This window comes from Phaenicophaeus curvirostris, chromosome 3, assembly GCF_032191515.1.
Source record: "Phaenicophaeus curvirostris isolate KB17595 chromosome 3, BPBGC_Pcur_1.0, whole genome shotgun sequence".
Taxonomy (NCBI): Eukaryota; Metazoa; Chordata; class Aves; order Cuculiformes; family Cuculidae; genus Phaenicophaeus; species Phaenicophaeus curvirostris.
In genome coordinates, this window is record NC_091394.1 from 75,874,730 (window position 1) to 75,889,393 (window position 14,664).

At 38.8% G+C, this 14,664-nt stretch overlaps 1 protein-coding gene across 3 annotated transcripts in view; it reads left to right on the plus strand.

Moving 5' to 3' along the window:
- Positions 1-14,664, plus strand: part of MATN2 (matrilin 2) — a 74,344-nt gene that overhangs the window by 10,883 nt on the left and 48,797 nt on the right. For all 3 annotated transcript variants that reach the window (XM_069854416.1, XM_069854417.1, XM_069854418.1), the window contains exon 3: positions 13,268-13,837. In XM_069854416.1, coding sequence (XP_069710517.1) covers positions 13,268-13,837 — 570 coding nt within the window. The remainder of the gene's footprint in view (positions 1-13,267; positions 13,838-14,664) is intronic.

Here is a 14,664-nt window from a genome sequence, read left to right on the forward strand (position 1 = left end):
GCAGTTTTAGCTTATGGCTGTTGCATTTTAAAACATAAGGTTCATCTCTTTCTTGTTGATCATTGCCTGTACATCATCAAGCAGTTTGCTGGTCAACTTTTTCATCTGCTAACAGTTTGTGAGTTAGAATAGTTTTATTTTGCTCATTTGTTTAAAGCAATTGTCAGCTTATGTAAACTTAGCATGGATGGGGCTTTGGACACAGCCCATCACTAGGGATTCATGAAGCACATCATTAGTATATCTAATCAGATATCTCTCTCCAGCCACTGGGTCGTGTTAAGTGGCCTTCCTCCCCATAAAGATGAGCTAACCTAGGTGAGCATGGGGATTGTCCTGCAGAAAGATATGTTGGGAAGTAAGAAGAAGAAACAAAGCCAGAACATGGGAGAGTGGATGACAGAGAGAGGAAGACTGAATTTCATAAGTGAAGCTCTTCTCCAGACAAAATGTAATCCTTTAAATATGTAAAATTCCATGAAGCACCATTCACAATCTGTCCTTTGTTACCTTAAACCCACTAGTTTTCAGTTCCTATAGAATGGTTTTAAGCCAAATGACAACAGAGTTCTCTTTCTTATTCATATTTCTCAGAACTGATACATGCGGTTTTGAGACACTCAGGGTTCTGCAATTGAAAGCTGAAAATCACAGCTCTGGAGATCTAGTCCATCAAAAATTATGGATGTGGAACAGCAAAGAGGAATACCCAAATTTGCACCTTACTCAACAAGACTCTCAAACATTCTAAAATCCTGAATTCTAGGATGTGATTAAACAGTAGCTTCAGAATATGTTAGGATCCCCAGCAAATACTCAAAGTGAGCTTATTATAAACTGCCTGTCTCTCTGGAAAATGAAAGCAATAGCAAGGCGTTATGTGGAGAAACTAAAAGGTATCACATTTCTCAGCTTGCTTTTTTTCCCGGTGATTTTTTAAGTAGCTTTCATAGCCTCTTTTTCTTATTTTAAATAGTGGAAAATATATTAAAATAATTAGCACTCAATGTAAGTCAATATGTATAGACTAAATTATTTCTTCTTTCAAAAGCCAAGTGATTTGTGGTCCTTGCATTTGGAAAATTCTGGATCCCTGTTCAGTTTGGGATGTGCAGGATGCAAACAGTCCTGGCGTCTCTGGCTGAAAGAACCTTTACAAGACATTGAATAATGCAAGAAACTTGGGACATTCTCTGGTCCAGCCCATAAAAGTACGTGGCAGTTTGGAGTCAGTCTCTTGGGCCTTGCATTCTGTTAAAAGAAATTACGTCACCTGTTTCAAGTTCAGCAACACGTATAAACAGTGGCATGGTTAAAACGTGCCTCTCTGTAAAGAACAGAATGTGTAAAATGTGTGCCACCCTGCTGGAAAGCTGTAGTGGTCCTTAAGTGACATGAGAAAGAACTTAACAAAATCACTCCAGAATCATGGCAATTTAACATGGATTAGAAGATTTCCCATTCTATATACTATATATGTTATAAATAGTGGTGGTGATGACAACTGCTGCTGTTATGGAAAGACTTGGTTGGTAGGGGAAAGTGAGCGATATAGCTGCAAAGAACTAACAGATACCTGGAAAAGTAATAAAAAACCAAACCTGAACTTTTTCTTTTATTTTGAGTGGATGTCTCTGTGATTTTGAGACTGAAATGAAAGATTATGTTATATTAATATTAGTATAATTAAAACAATTTTATTCCACTTTTCTTCATTTTACCAGTTTTTAAAACAAAAAAAATGCTACTGTAATAACTATTGGCTGGTAAAATACTCACAGTGACGTGCAGAAGTAAAAGTCCTTGCTGTAGGAAACTAACAACTATAATAAGCAAAATGAAACAGATGATAAATCCTGTGGGATTGTTCACATAGGGAGAAAAGTACTTTGAGCTTTAGGAGGATTTAATTTTTCATCAGCCATGCACTAGTATTTCATAGATTTCTTAATTGTCTTGTTTCAGAAGGAATGAGCTATGTCTTTTCTATGTTTTTCTTATCCTCAGTATTACTGGTAACCCTCAATGTCTGTTATTTTAACTTGGAGGATTTGTACATAATTTTTTGTTGTTTACAATTATTTTTGCTATCACTAATAATTTCCATTAAAGATCTGGAAACTTTGTGCAGGGATCAACTACACTATAAGTTTTTAGGACTCTTTCTTGATGTAGCTCTTAAAAGACAAACTGCTTTGCAGGATTTTCTTTCTTTAAAAGTACTTAAAACTTTTCAATTGTGCCAATTTAATTAAATTTATTAACATTTTCTTAAGTCTTTCTTGCAGCAGTTTAGTTGTAAGACATTTATAGTTTCTTTAGAGATAGAAAATATACATCCATTTCTCATAATGATGGAATTATTATTTGGATTGCTGGAAAACATTGTTTTAGTGTAGGTGTATTTATGTTTTAAAGGATTGTTTCCATAGTCCTGCAAGATCATGTGAAATAACAGAAAGAAATAGGATGATCCATTTGTCTTTCCTGTAGCAAAGGGTGGTCACTTCTCCTCTTATGGGACATTTGAACTAAATTTTGCCTTTGCTTTCCCCTCACCAGTAATATCCTGAGTATTGGATCCTTGGCCTTATTCTGATTCCTTAAAGGAACTTAATCTTTTGTTTTAGAAACTTATCCATTGAAGAGAAGCTTTTATCAGAGCTCTGAAGTGTTTTAATGCAGCGTTCCTACAAAAACTTTGTTCCTGTTGAGAACAGATGCTTTGTTATAATAGATTACACACCGATCACTAAAGGCATATTTTGCCAGCTTAGCATTGCTTTTTGGATCCTAAACAAAAGCAGTAATGGAAATATACTTGGCTAAGTGGTTATAAAGATTAAATTATGTCTGTTACGTAACCTAATTCCCTTCAGATGTAACTGAAAAAGACTTCTGCACCTAAACACACTGATGAACAGCTGTGTCATTTGTCCAGGGTGGTGATTCCCACCCTGTGATTTCAAGGTCGTAGTCAGGGATCCACAGCACCTTTCAGCAGGTTCCATGTTCAGAAGCCCCATGTGCTCAGTCCTTGCAAGATGTAGCTTTTTTTGTTGTTTGATTTGGATTTTTTTTTGCAGTAACTTATGTTACTGCATCTTAAATATTTATTATAAAACAAAGTAAAGCAAAATTTCAACATTGTGGAAAAAATGCAAGCTTTTTTATTGTTTTGGGGTTTTTTGAGACTTCTGTTCTTGTACACTGGTCACGTATTTCATGTTACATGGGCATATTTCTTGGGAGATCTTTGATGTGAGTGCATAGGAATAACAGAATAGACTGTAGAATAATATTCTAAGCAATAAAATCTCTTCTTTTCCTTAGGAATATAAAACATGCACCTACCTCTTTTTGAAAGTATCTGTTTATGTGAGCAGAAAAGCTAATTTAGGGGGCATTTTTTTAGATACTACGTGCTACCAGAAGAAAGAAACTACAACAGATTAACAGATACTGCACAGAATTGAAACAGAGATAGGAAAGGAGGCCAAAAAGGAAATGCACTTGGCCCTTTTTCAATAGAAACGGCTGCTGAACACATATGTCCCTGTCTATGTTAAAGTATATTTTGGAAAATAAAAATATCTCTTAATTGTGTGTGTATATATATAAACGATTCCACCAATATTATGAAGGGAATTAATGTGAAGTACACAGAGTGCTCACTAAATTTATGAATCACTGCTTACAGTCAGTTTAAATTATTCCAAACATTACTATCTCCAAACCAGTTCTTAATATTGTGTGCACGTAACTTTAGGTCTCAAGAACATGATCAGCTTAACCATTCTGGGTTAAAATTTAGCTGCAAATCAGAGGAGGAAATATGTGACAAAAGTGAGTCCAGTCCATGATGCTTCTGTGGAGTGCAGATAAGATTTCTGTTTAGTTTTGGTTGAATTCATTGTTAATTTATACACTAAGAGCTGACCAGGGACCTTCAAATCATGTTAATGTGGACATCTGAACCACCATGGCTGTAAGAAACTCAGTCATGGCTTCAGCATATGTGTGTATGTGTTATTTTTACACATAAATCCAAACCTGCCAAGCTTTTTGTCCTCAAACATGTTAAGTAGACTCATTGTAACCAAAGTCTGCATTGCAATGGAAGTCAGAATTTTGTCACGATAACTACATCATGTGTTTGACATCCTGTGCTGGTATAGTATTTGGGGACATCAAAACTATTCCAGGCAGTAAAGACAGGAAGAGATTGCAAATTATATCTTTTGAATTCATAGAATCATAGAATCATAGAATAACCAGGTTGGAAGAGACCCACCGGATCATCGAGTCCAACCATTCCTATCAAACACTAAACCATGCCCCTTAGCACCTCATCCACCCGCGCCTTAAACACCTCCAGGGAAGGTGACTCAACCACCTCCCTGGGCAGCCTGTTCCAGTGCCCAATGACTCTTTCTGTGAAGAATTTTTTCCTAATGTCCAGCCTAAATCTCCCCTGGAGGAGCTTGAGGCCATTCCCTCTTGCCCTGTCCCCTGTCACTTGGGAGAAGAGGCCAGCACCCTCCTCTCTACAACCTCCTTTCAGGTAGTTGTAGAGAGCAATGAGGTCTCCCCTCAGCCTCCTCTTCTCCAGGCTAAACAACCCCAGCTCTCTCAGCCGCTCCTCGTAAGACCTGTTCTCCAGCCCCTTCACCAGCTTCATTGCTCTTCTCTGGACTCGCTCCAGAGCCTCAACATCCTTCTTGTGGTGAGGGGCCCAGAACTGAACACAGGATTCAAGGAGCGGTATCACCAGTGCTGAGTACAGAGGGAGAATAACCTCCCTGGACCTGCTGGTCATGCCGTTTCTGATAGAAGCCAAGACACCACTGGCCTTCTTGGCCACCTGGGCACACTGCTGGCTTATGTTCAGTCACTGTCAACCAACACCCCCAGGTCCCTCTCCTCCAGGCAGCTTTCTAGACAGACTTCTCCTAGTCTGTAGCTCTGCACAGGGTTGTTGTGCCGCAGTTGAAGGACCCGGCATTTGGCCTTGTTAAACCTCATCCCATTGGACTCAGCCCAGCGGTCCAGCCTGTTCAGATCCCTTTGCAGAGCCTCCCTACCCTCCAGCAGATCCACACTTCCACCCAGCTTAGTGTCGTCCGCAAACTTGCTAAGGGTGCACTCGATACCTTCATCCAGGTCATTGATAAAGACATTGAACAGGGCTGGACCCAGCACTGAGCCCTGGGGAACCCCACTTGTCACTGGCCTCCAGCTGTATTATCACATTATTAGTTAAAATAGATGCAAAATCCTAACCAAACTCTTATAAGGATACAAAGTTATCAAATATGTATCAATTTAGACTCTCTCTAATCAAAAGGTATAATTGCCAGATAAATAGAGGTTTGTTATACTTGGAAAGAGAGAGAGCAAAGCATTGTACAGTCTGTGAAATCACCTGTTTCTTCCATCTGAGGTGTATACATACATCTTACAACCAATGTGCCTCAAGTCAATATTAGCTATGGGTGCTTTTCTTCCAAGTAGTGATTATTTCAATAGCTGAGAGGTGTCCAGTGGCCTTTATGCAAAGTCTTGAAACTGCAGCTTTCACCTTAATCTCTCAGCTGTCAGCCTCTCCCTTGCAAAAGCTGTTGCCCATTACCTACCTGGATGGGGTCTAAAACAGTAGCAGGAAGGTTACACTTTTTTAGGCTACCCCACTCTTTCAGGTTTCTGGAGTTTGTTTGCAATGGGAGACCCTCTCTCTGTGGCTCTAAGGCTTGGTAGCCTGGCTTGTGCTGAGGCTGTGCCTCTCCAGCCCCTAACAGGGGTCCTGGAACCTGGGAAGGCGAGATCTGAATGGCAATTGTATCCCTGCCCAGCCAGTTGTTCCCTGCAGAAGCTGTTATCCCTTAAGCTGGCCCAGCTAATGAGTCCTAAGGGCTAGCTGGGACTGTGACAGACCCCAGGGATTTGTGTCCTATTCTGAATATGCTCATATGCAGCCAATTATCATGGATATCAGAAAGTTTGGATTTGGGCCCATGTTAGCAAATGTTAACCACACAACAACATTATGCCTGCCAACTGTTGTATTTAGCATTCATTATTAATTTTCAAGTCAAGTATTAAAATAGCATTCACTTTTATGCTGCTTAAAGGGCAATTTAGGAATTAATGTTATAGGGGATATAATTCTATTTCTAGGAAGACAAGAAGTTTTCTTGTATTTCTTTAATATGTAAGTCTCTCTGACAAATCCTTTTCATTTTCTCCTTTCTCTCTTCTCTGTGCTGTTTTCCTATTCTTTTATCTTTTTCTTCCTTTTTTTTTTTCTTTTCCATTTTCCTTTCCTTCCTTCTCTGATACTTAGACTGTTACCAATGGGTAGAAATATGTGATTTGGAAGGTTTCCACAAAGAGGAAAGAATATCTGCTGCTACAGAAAAAATAATGAGTCATGTAGTAAACTGCAAATGCTCTTTATCTTTCTGAAATTGTTTGTTGCAACCCCCACAAATTACTGGGAAATACTATTTCTATTTGAAAAAGAGTTAGGCTTGACAATAATTCACTGAGTATTACTACAAATTCCATTTTTATGTGTATAATCTCAAAGAGCTCAAAGCCTCCTCTGTGTGTTTTGTCTTGAAGATGGATCAGGCCAAAAGAAAGAACACGGAATTTTCAAAAGTGTGGTGGTTTTGCTTTCATTGCGAGTACTTTATTAATTAAAAAAAGCACATATGTTCAAAGTGAACTTGAAAATCCTGGAAACAGCATTTGCATTACTTAAGGAACAGCTCATTTCATAGGTGTGAGTGGGTAATCGGATGCTATTGTGAATTAAGAGGAACATGCTTTTTAAATTGCTTTGAAAGCTAGAAGAGACTGCCTACTTATTTAAGTACTGCTGAAGGGGTAGGACTAATAGTTTGCCAGTGGGTACGATGTCCCATGTTTCTAGGGGCAAGGCGAAAATGTACACTGCACTGTCCCATGGCGCTGCTTCTGCAGCTATTCTGGAAAAGAACCTGATACTTAGACTGTTACCAATGGGTAGAAATATGTGGTTTCAGGTCAGCTGATCAATGAGTAATGTTGAGGTTGCTAACAGCTCTCCTCGTAAACAAAGACATGGGTGGCTTTAAAAAAAAGTATGGATGGAAGTTTTTAAAATATTAAGCTAATATCCTGAAAGGAGGACAGCACAAACTCATTAAGGTCACGTTTTTTCACTAGCTCTTTTTCACTACTCCTAACAGCTACTTACTTTTTTCTCTCTGTTCCTTCTGTAATAATTTCTGTGTCCTTCCAAGGTGGCAGTTTCAGATCTTCTAAGAAAAAGACATGAAGATCATCTTCTCCCATGCAACCACCATTTTTTTTTTCAGTTGGATGTGATTTGTTGTTTTACAGATGTGTTCAGGAAAAGGCAGAGTAAATGCCTCCAGGATGACTGTGGGAATTGGATTCAAAGTAGCATTAACTGTGTGTACTAGGAGGCTTCTCCATTATGGCTCAGAAAATGAATTCCTTTCCTCTCAGGGGTGCGACTTGAGCTCAGCTGAGAACACGTAACGTTTGTTTCTGTTAGGAAGTGGTGGGTAGATGGTCGATGCTGCTGGGACTGATGTGGGGATATCAGGGTACTTCATCCCTCATTCCAGGTGTTTCCCTGCCTGCAAGAGAAAGGAACCCACTCTCTGGTTCTCCTAACCATGAAAGAGTGTTTGCCTCCTGGCAGAAAACCAAACATTCTCCATCTCAGAAAAGCTGAAATATGCAAAAAGAACTAAGAAACCTAAGCGTATCCCTACACTGTAATTAGGCTTCGTGCCAGAGACAGCACCAGTCTCATTAAAGAAATGGAGAGATACTCGGAGTCAGTTTTGAGACTCTGAAATTAGATAGACTTTGTATTAACAATGACCTTGTTACTTTGGGAAGGATGACAAGGAAGGAATAGAAACAGTAAGATGAAATGAGAACAAGGTAATGGACCCTCCTGCAGTGACCAATAATGAAGCAGATGCATGTAGAAGGAAATGGAAACCTGTGAGCAAGAGCCTCCTGCTGTACAGTTCTCCCAGATATTTTGGACATTCAGAAAAGATTTTGTCAGAGGCAATGTCTGGAAGCTGTGTTGCATTTACAGAGTGTTCCCAGATGAAGAAATTTGTAAGGAGGATTGAGTGAGCTGCCAAACTCACAAGGAGTCTTTGGGATAGGGCCAGAGGCCTGCGAGTCTGAGAAAAGGCTCAGAGTAAGGATGGAATCAGGGAGTATGGGGACAAGCCTTGGACCCAAAGTCTGTACCAGTGCTGGTAAGAGGTGGAGTCATCTGCAGAACTCAGTGCATAACATATGCACACTAGGACAGGGACACTGAGCAGTTTCTGAAATTTACTTCAAGAAGTAATGATTATATCTGAAATGCATCATACCACCCTTTGCTCTTCTTTGAATTAAATGGAGAAAAAAGAAAAGGGGTGGAAATTAACTTTCACAAAACGTCTTACTAGAGACACAAAGTGCTTGAAATTACTGCTATTCTTTATTTACTCTCGGCAACAAGGACAAAAATGTGTTTTCCAAGCAGGAACAATGTTACATCAACTGCTATGTACTTACTCTTCACAAATTATGCTACTGCAGTTTCCTAGAAGGTGTATGTAGGTAGTACATCAGTATGTCTTTCTTCTCATCAGTGTATTTTGCTCTTGATATGTTTATGAATTAATTCAAATTTGAGTATTTACTTGTATGATTATATGGCAAGAAGATTAAACCATCCTGATGAACGGAAATCTTTTGGAAATATCTGAGAACCCGTCAAACCCAACCTTTCTGGCTGGAAACTTAGCTAGAGAAAACCAGAATTCTGGACTTTGAGAACAAATATTTGACACCCAGCAAGTTTTGAGGTAAATTTGGTGGGAGCTATATCAAGATTTATAAAGAAAGACATAAAGAAAAGAGAGGCAAGTAAGACAGAGTAATGATAAAATAGCAAATAAGGAAGATAAATTCAGGAAGAAGTTTTATAATGTGCCTTCTGGGAGAATAGTTTTTTCCTCTTTTACTTAATTCTATATGAAGACTTTTGTTCTGTTACTCATATATAAAATCTAAAAATAAACTTTGTGTTATTGCTGGCAGTGTCACAGGACATGTAATTTGTGTATATACATTATTGTGAGATGAACTAAGAAACACAATATATTGAGTCTTAAAATTGCTATTAAAGCATTACTACCTCAGGCAATAATTTCTCTATGATCTCATTTTTTTCTAAAGTAATCTCCTCCTTCCTTTGTGCTTAAATTGTCTTACTCTATAAGAAAAATCTTCATGGAACTAATGTTCACTTGTTATAAATTAGTTGTTCAATACCTTACCTTTGCTGTAGTACTTACCAAATTGAGCAAATCTCCTTTTGCTTTGCATACAGCAATAGCTGCCTTTAACACTTATCCACTGTCATTTATTAGGATGAAGACCTCCATAAACACTTATCCACTGTCATTTATTAGGATGAAGACCTCCATAACCAAATGAGTAATACCTAGATGAACAATAAGTATTAAGAGGTTGCAATGATGTGGGACAATAATAGAAAATAAATAACTCATTTTAAAACAATCAGTCTTTTCAAGGAAGCTAACTTGCAAAGACTTTTGAAGAATCACCAGCTAGAACTTGGGTCCTTTGAGTGCATTCGATTTGAATACACCAAAATAGAAATGTCTTGAAAATTAAATAGTGCCAGGGGACCTTCTTGGGCATTGAGATTCAACCATTATTGTTGCTGTTAAATTGCTGTAACTGTCTCTGGCCCGCAGTTACTAGCTATCCCCAAACAATTCTTGTGTGTGGCTCTGAGGCTACACTGGGACAGGAATTATTCCCAGTAGGCAGTTTGCACGCAGCCACTCTGTTGTAGTGGAAAGGTGAGTTTAATGCTGTGGGTACAGGCCATAATTTAAAGAATTCTCAGCTTTAGAGGACATTAAGATGCTCAATGTGAAATATTCTTCCAAGCTTTGTTTCATGTATCTCTCATGAATTGGATCGCAGCTAGGTTCCCCCAGGGAGACCTGAAATTTCCTTGCATTGTTACTTTTGCAAGGTGGCATTGCTGTAATTGTCATTTGCAGACAAATTGGATGTTGAGTGGAGAAGGAGAACCTATTTACTAAGGACTTGACCTTCCCTTGCCGTGTCTGTCCTTGTCTTGCCTGCCCTGTCTGTGCCCTGCCTTTAGATAATAGAACTCACACCAAGAGTTTTTTTAACTTTTGTGTTGGCAACACAAGACCTCTGCTGACTTAAAAGCAGGTTTATGGATGAGTAGCTCTATTCAATGAATGTGTCACTTCTCATGAGAAGTATGGAATGGAATTACTTTCTGGTACAAGAATGTTTGCCAAAGTTGTGAGAAAGTTCCCCGTTGTAAAATGAGAGCTGGTAAGAGGAAGAGATTATAGTTTACAAGGGAAGTGCAAAAGCATGCAGCTTCTAAAAAGGTATAACTGAAGGTTTATCTGAGGAGATGAGCTATCTGTTTGATCTGTTAGTCATTACTGATTGCCACTCCTCAAAATGCTGCCCAGCTGGAGTTTTGCTTAGTAAAAGAGTTCCATTTTATATTTCATGGAGCCCATCTCAGCTAAATTAACTCTAGTAATAACATGGTTATTAAAAATCCCCACCAAGTCAGAAGAAAAATATTTTAAATACATTTTAATTCAGAAATGTTTGATATTTCCATAGATAGAGTTTTGCTAGTGAAAGTAGTTTTGAAATACACGGTACTGCATTCAGGCTGATAGATTTTTTCTTAACTAATGTAGCACAATGGGGTGTATTTCTGGTGTTGCTATCCACTGATGCTGTCCAGGTTTCCCCCCACCCCCAAATTCATGCCTGACTTCAAAATACGTAACTGAGTCTCTTCATACTGAGGTCCAAATCTTTGTATTCAGATTAAAATGATTCAACACCGTGGCTCTAGTTTTGACTTGTTTTAAGGGAAGTAATTTTACCCTCCTTCCCCTCATATAGACACAAATATTCCTAGCATTTTTTTTCTGTAATTGTCTTTATTTCCCCTTGCTCTGCTTCCACAAATCACATCTTACTGTTATCTTTGTATTACAAGCATGTTGGTATATTTCATGTTATATTAGTAAAAGCAATTAATAATTAGATATCCCACTAAGGTAATAAGATAGAAACAACTTAATACGTCAGGATATCTGTGTCCCATTAGAACTGCATTTTTGTTTCTGCTCAGTTTGGCTTGCATTCAACATCCTCCGATTTTGAAAGAATTAGCAACTTGAGCATATTCCTACGCTTATGAATAAAGCCATGCTGTAGACTGCACATGAATAAATCCAGGCAGTTTCTTCTATTGTCATCAAAGAGCATTTTTATTCTATGCCCACAAATGTTCTTGGTAATCTATGAAAGAGGCCTCTGAGTTAACAAGTGAAAATAGGCAACTTTTTCACCACTTGCCTTGGCAGAAGTACATGGTTAGTATTCATCAGCAATCACAAGTGAACTCGTGTAAAGGCTTGTCTATAGACAGAGGTTTTTCCAGTTGAGTCTTTGGTTGGCCCACTTTTCCTTGTGCAGTATGAAATGACCTTTAATTTTACTGTCAAATGCAACTTTTCCCCTGAGCATTTGCCTCATTCAGTGCACAAGATGGATGAGAGTGCACTGGGAATTGAATTTAATAGAACTGGGCAATAAGGGAGATAACTGTTTAAGGGTATCTCAGCTTAGTAAGATGAGGACACCACTGCAATTTAATGAGCATTCTTGCCACCTTTACTCTTTCAACTCAGACAGACAAAATGAGCGGCAGCTCACCTCACAGTTTTATTCATAGCCATGAGAATTTAAGAATGTGAGCAGACACACTGATTGAAGCCATGGGCCTGTCCAACCCAGTGTCGTGTCTCTGAGAGTGGGCATGCAGGAGAAAGTTTAAGAACAAGACAATGCTGCCTGCAGGTGTTGCCCCAACTGCCATGCTTTTGTAGCTCAGGGATTTTCTCATCTGTTGGGCTCTTTAACGTAAATATGAAACCTCAGTTGATTTCTCTTCAGCAGCATCCCATTAAGCCCTTCAAAGTCCTTTTAATCTTTCACAGTGTGCTGCCTTCTGTGGCAAAGCTCATGTCTCACTTCCTACTCACCCTAAACTTGCCATGTGCTGGCTTTCTGTGAATAGTCAGTCCTATCCATTCTTATCATGCAACTCATGCATATGTCTCATATTCTTTCAAAAAAGACGGATGCTGAACAGAAGCCAGAGGATGTATACTCAGAATCCCAGAAAGCTTGTAGCATGCCCAGAAAGCAGCCAGCCTTCACTTCTGCTGTTATCCATGATAGCTTGGCCAGCCTGCCTGCCTGTGCAATTGTCAGATTTAGACATACCCTGTAATATTTCTGCCCAGTGGCTCTTGGAAAAAAGACTGTTCGATAGCTGAAATGGAAGATCTAAGGAAGACAGCGAGTGGTCTTTTGGCCAGGGTGGGTGCCACTGTAGTCACCAGGATTTTCTCTCTGATGCAGCCACGGAATTTCCATGTGATGCAGAGCTAGTCCAATAGATGAGATGTTTTCCAGATGGCCATTAGTTGTGCATTTGAAATCATGATGTTTGATTTGCAGAAGTGCTGAGCAGTCACAGCTGCAGTTGATGTCATTGGGAGCTGTACTTTTTACATGTGAAGTGTTGTTTAATGCCAAGTTCCCTGAAAAATCAGTCCTTTCACATCTCGTAATGGTCACTGCAATTAACAGATATCACCCTGCCCAATCAGAGTATTAGATTTCTAAATTCTCAGACACCATCACAGAAAGTATCCCAGTGCCCCCCACTCAAATAGTGACAATGCGATTCAGAGTGGGTTTAAATCCTGCATAGGTTATGAGGTCAAAATCTCAACAACAAAGACAAAACAGGGTACAGTGTAAGTGCCTACCCATTCCTCTGCTATTAGCCATTTTGGGCACAGATATCAGACACACACACATACACACACACACACAAAAAAAACCCTGATCACGTAACAGTCAGCATCTGTTATTTACTGGAGGCCAAATTTATGTTGCTTAACTAACTTCAGTTCTGGCACCTCCTATTTTTCCTGTATTTTCCCAGCACTTCTCAGGGTGTTTGTTTATACAGCATGTTTGAGATGTCAGGTCAACCTAAACCAATTTGCATTTTGAAATTCTCAAGTATTTTTGTTTGCATTTTTCCTTTCAGAAAACACTTGCAACAACACACGTCTGGACCTTGTCTTCATCATTGACAGCTCTCGCAGCGTACGTCCTTACGACTTTGAAAAAGTGAAGGAGTTCATTTTAACCATCTTGCAGTTTCTGGACATTAGTCCTGATGCCACCCGAGTAGGTTTGATTCAGTATGGTAGCACAGTCAAACATGAGTTCTCACTGCAGACATTTAGGAGGAAGCAGGATATTGAAAGAGCAGTGAAGAGGATGATGCACCTGGCAACCGGCACCATGACTGGACTGGCTCTTCAGTATGCAGTAAACATCGCATTTTCAGAGTCAGAAGGAGCTCGACCTCTGAAGCAAAATGTACCCCGAATTATCATGATAGTGACAGATGGGAGACCTCAGGATCCAGTAGCAGAGATTGCTGCTAAAGCTCGTAACTCGGGTATCCTGATTTTTGCCATTGGAGTGGGAAGAGTAGATATGAACACACTGAAGACTATTGGGAGTGAACCACACGAAGAGCATGTGTTTCTGGTTGCTAATTTCAGTCAGATTGAAACATTGACCTCTGCCTTCCAGACTAAACTTTGTGGTAAGATTTTTTATCTATAGATTTGAATACATAAATGAAAACAAAGCACACAAAAAAACATTAGACATTAACATTATATGTTTTGGGTATATAATAATAAATAAATAAATTGACAATAAATTGACAACCTTCTGCTATTTGAATATTAGACAAATTGTTTGATCCATTGATTTTAAAAGTGATCTCCCTTAGTATGGAAACTTCAAAGTGATAAACGGTCTTTTGGTTATTTAAATAATTCTGTCGAGTTCATGGATTCCTCTTCCAAATCTTATGTGTTAATTCTATGCAACCAATTATATATACAGATGCCTTGTGACTGGAAGTGAGATGCAGGGACATGGCAGTGTTTCTATTCCATCCATTTTAAATACAGAAAGTTAAGAAAAACCATTATGATGGCATTGTTCTTTCATACAATAAAATAAATAATATTTTAATAGGTATTAATTTATAACAGAGAAGTCACTTCCATCTGTAATTCTCTGATAAGAAATTTCCTTTTAAAGATATCACGGCATACATAAATCATCTTATACTAATCTGTGTACTTAATATAATTTCCTTTTTTAGTTTTTGCTGAGGTAAATCTAAAAGATTTTCATACAGATTTGGCATTAAGCCAAGACATTTTCAGCAGAGTCCAGAAAAAAATGCGTGGTGAGATTGAATGCTCACTTATCTCAAAAGATGATTTTGCCAGAAAAGAACAGAGGCTTATTGTCAGGATAGTCTGGAGAATTTTCCTTACTTGGAGTTTACCAAAATTGTTTCAAAGAGCAACAGGGCTCCAGCTGAACTGCATCAGCATAAAACACCATCACAGA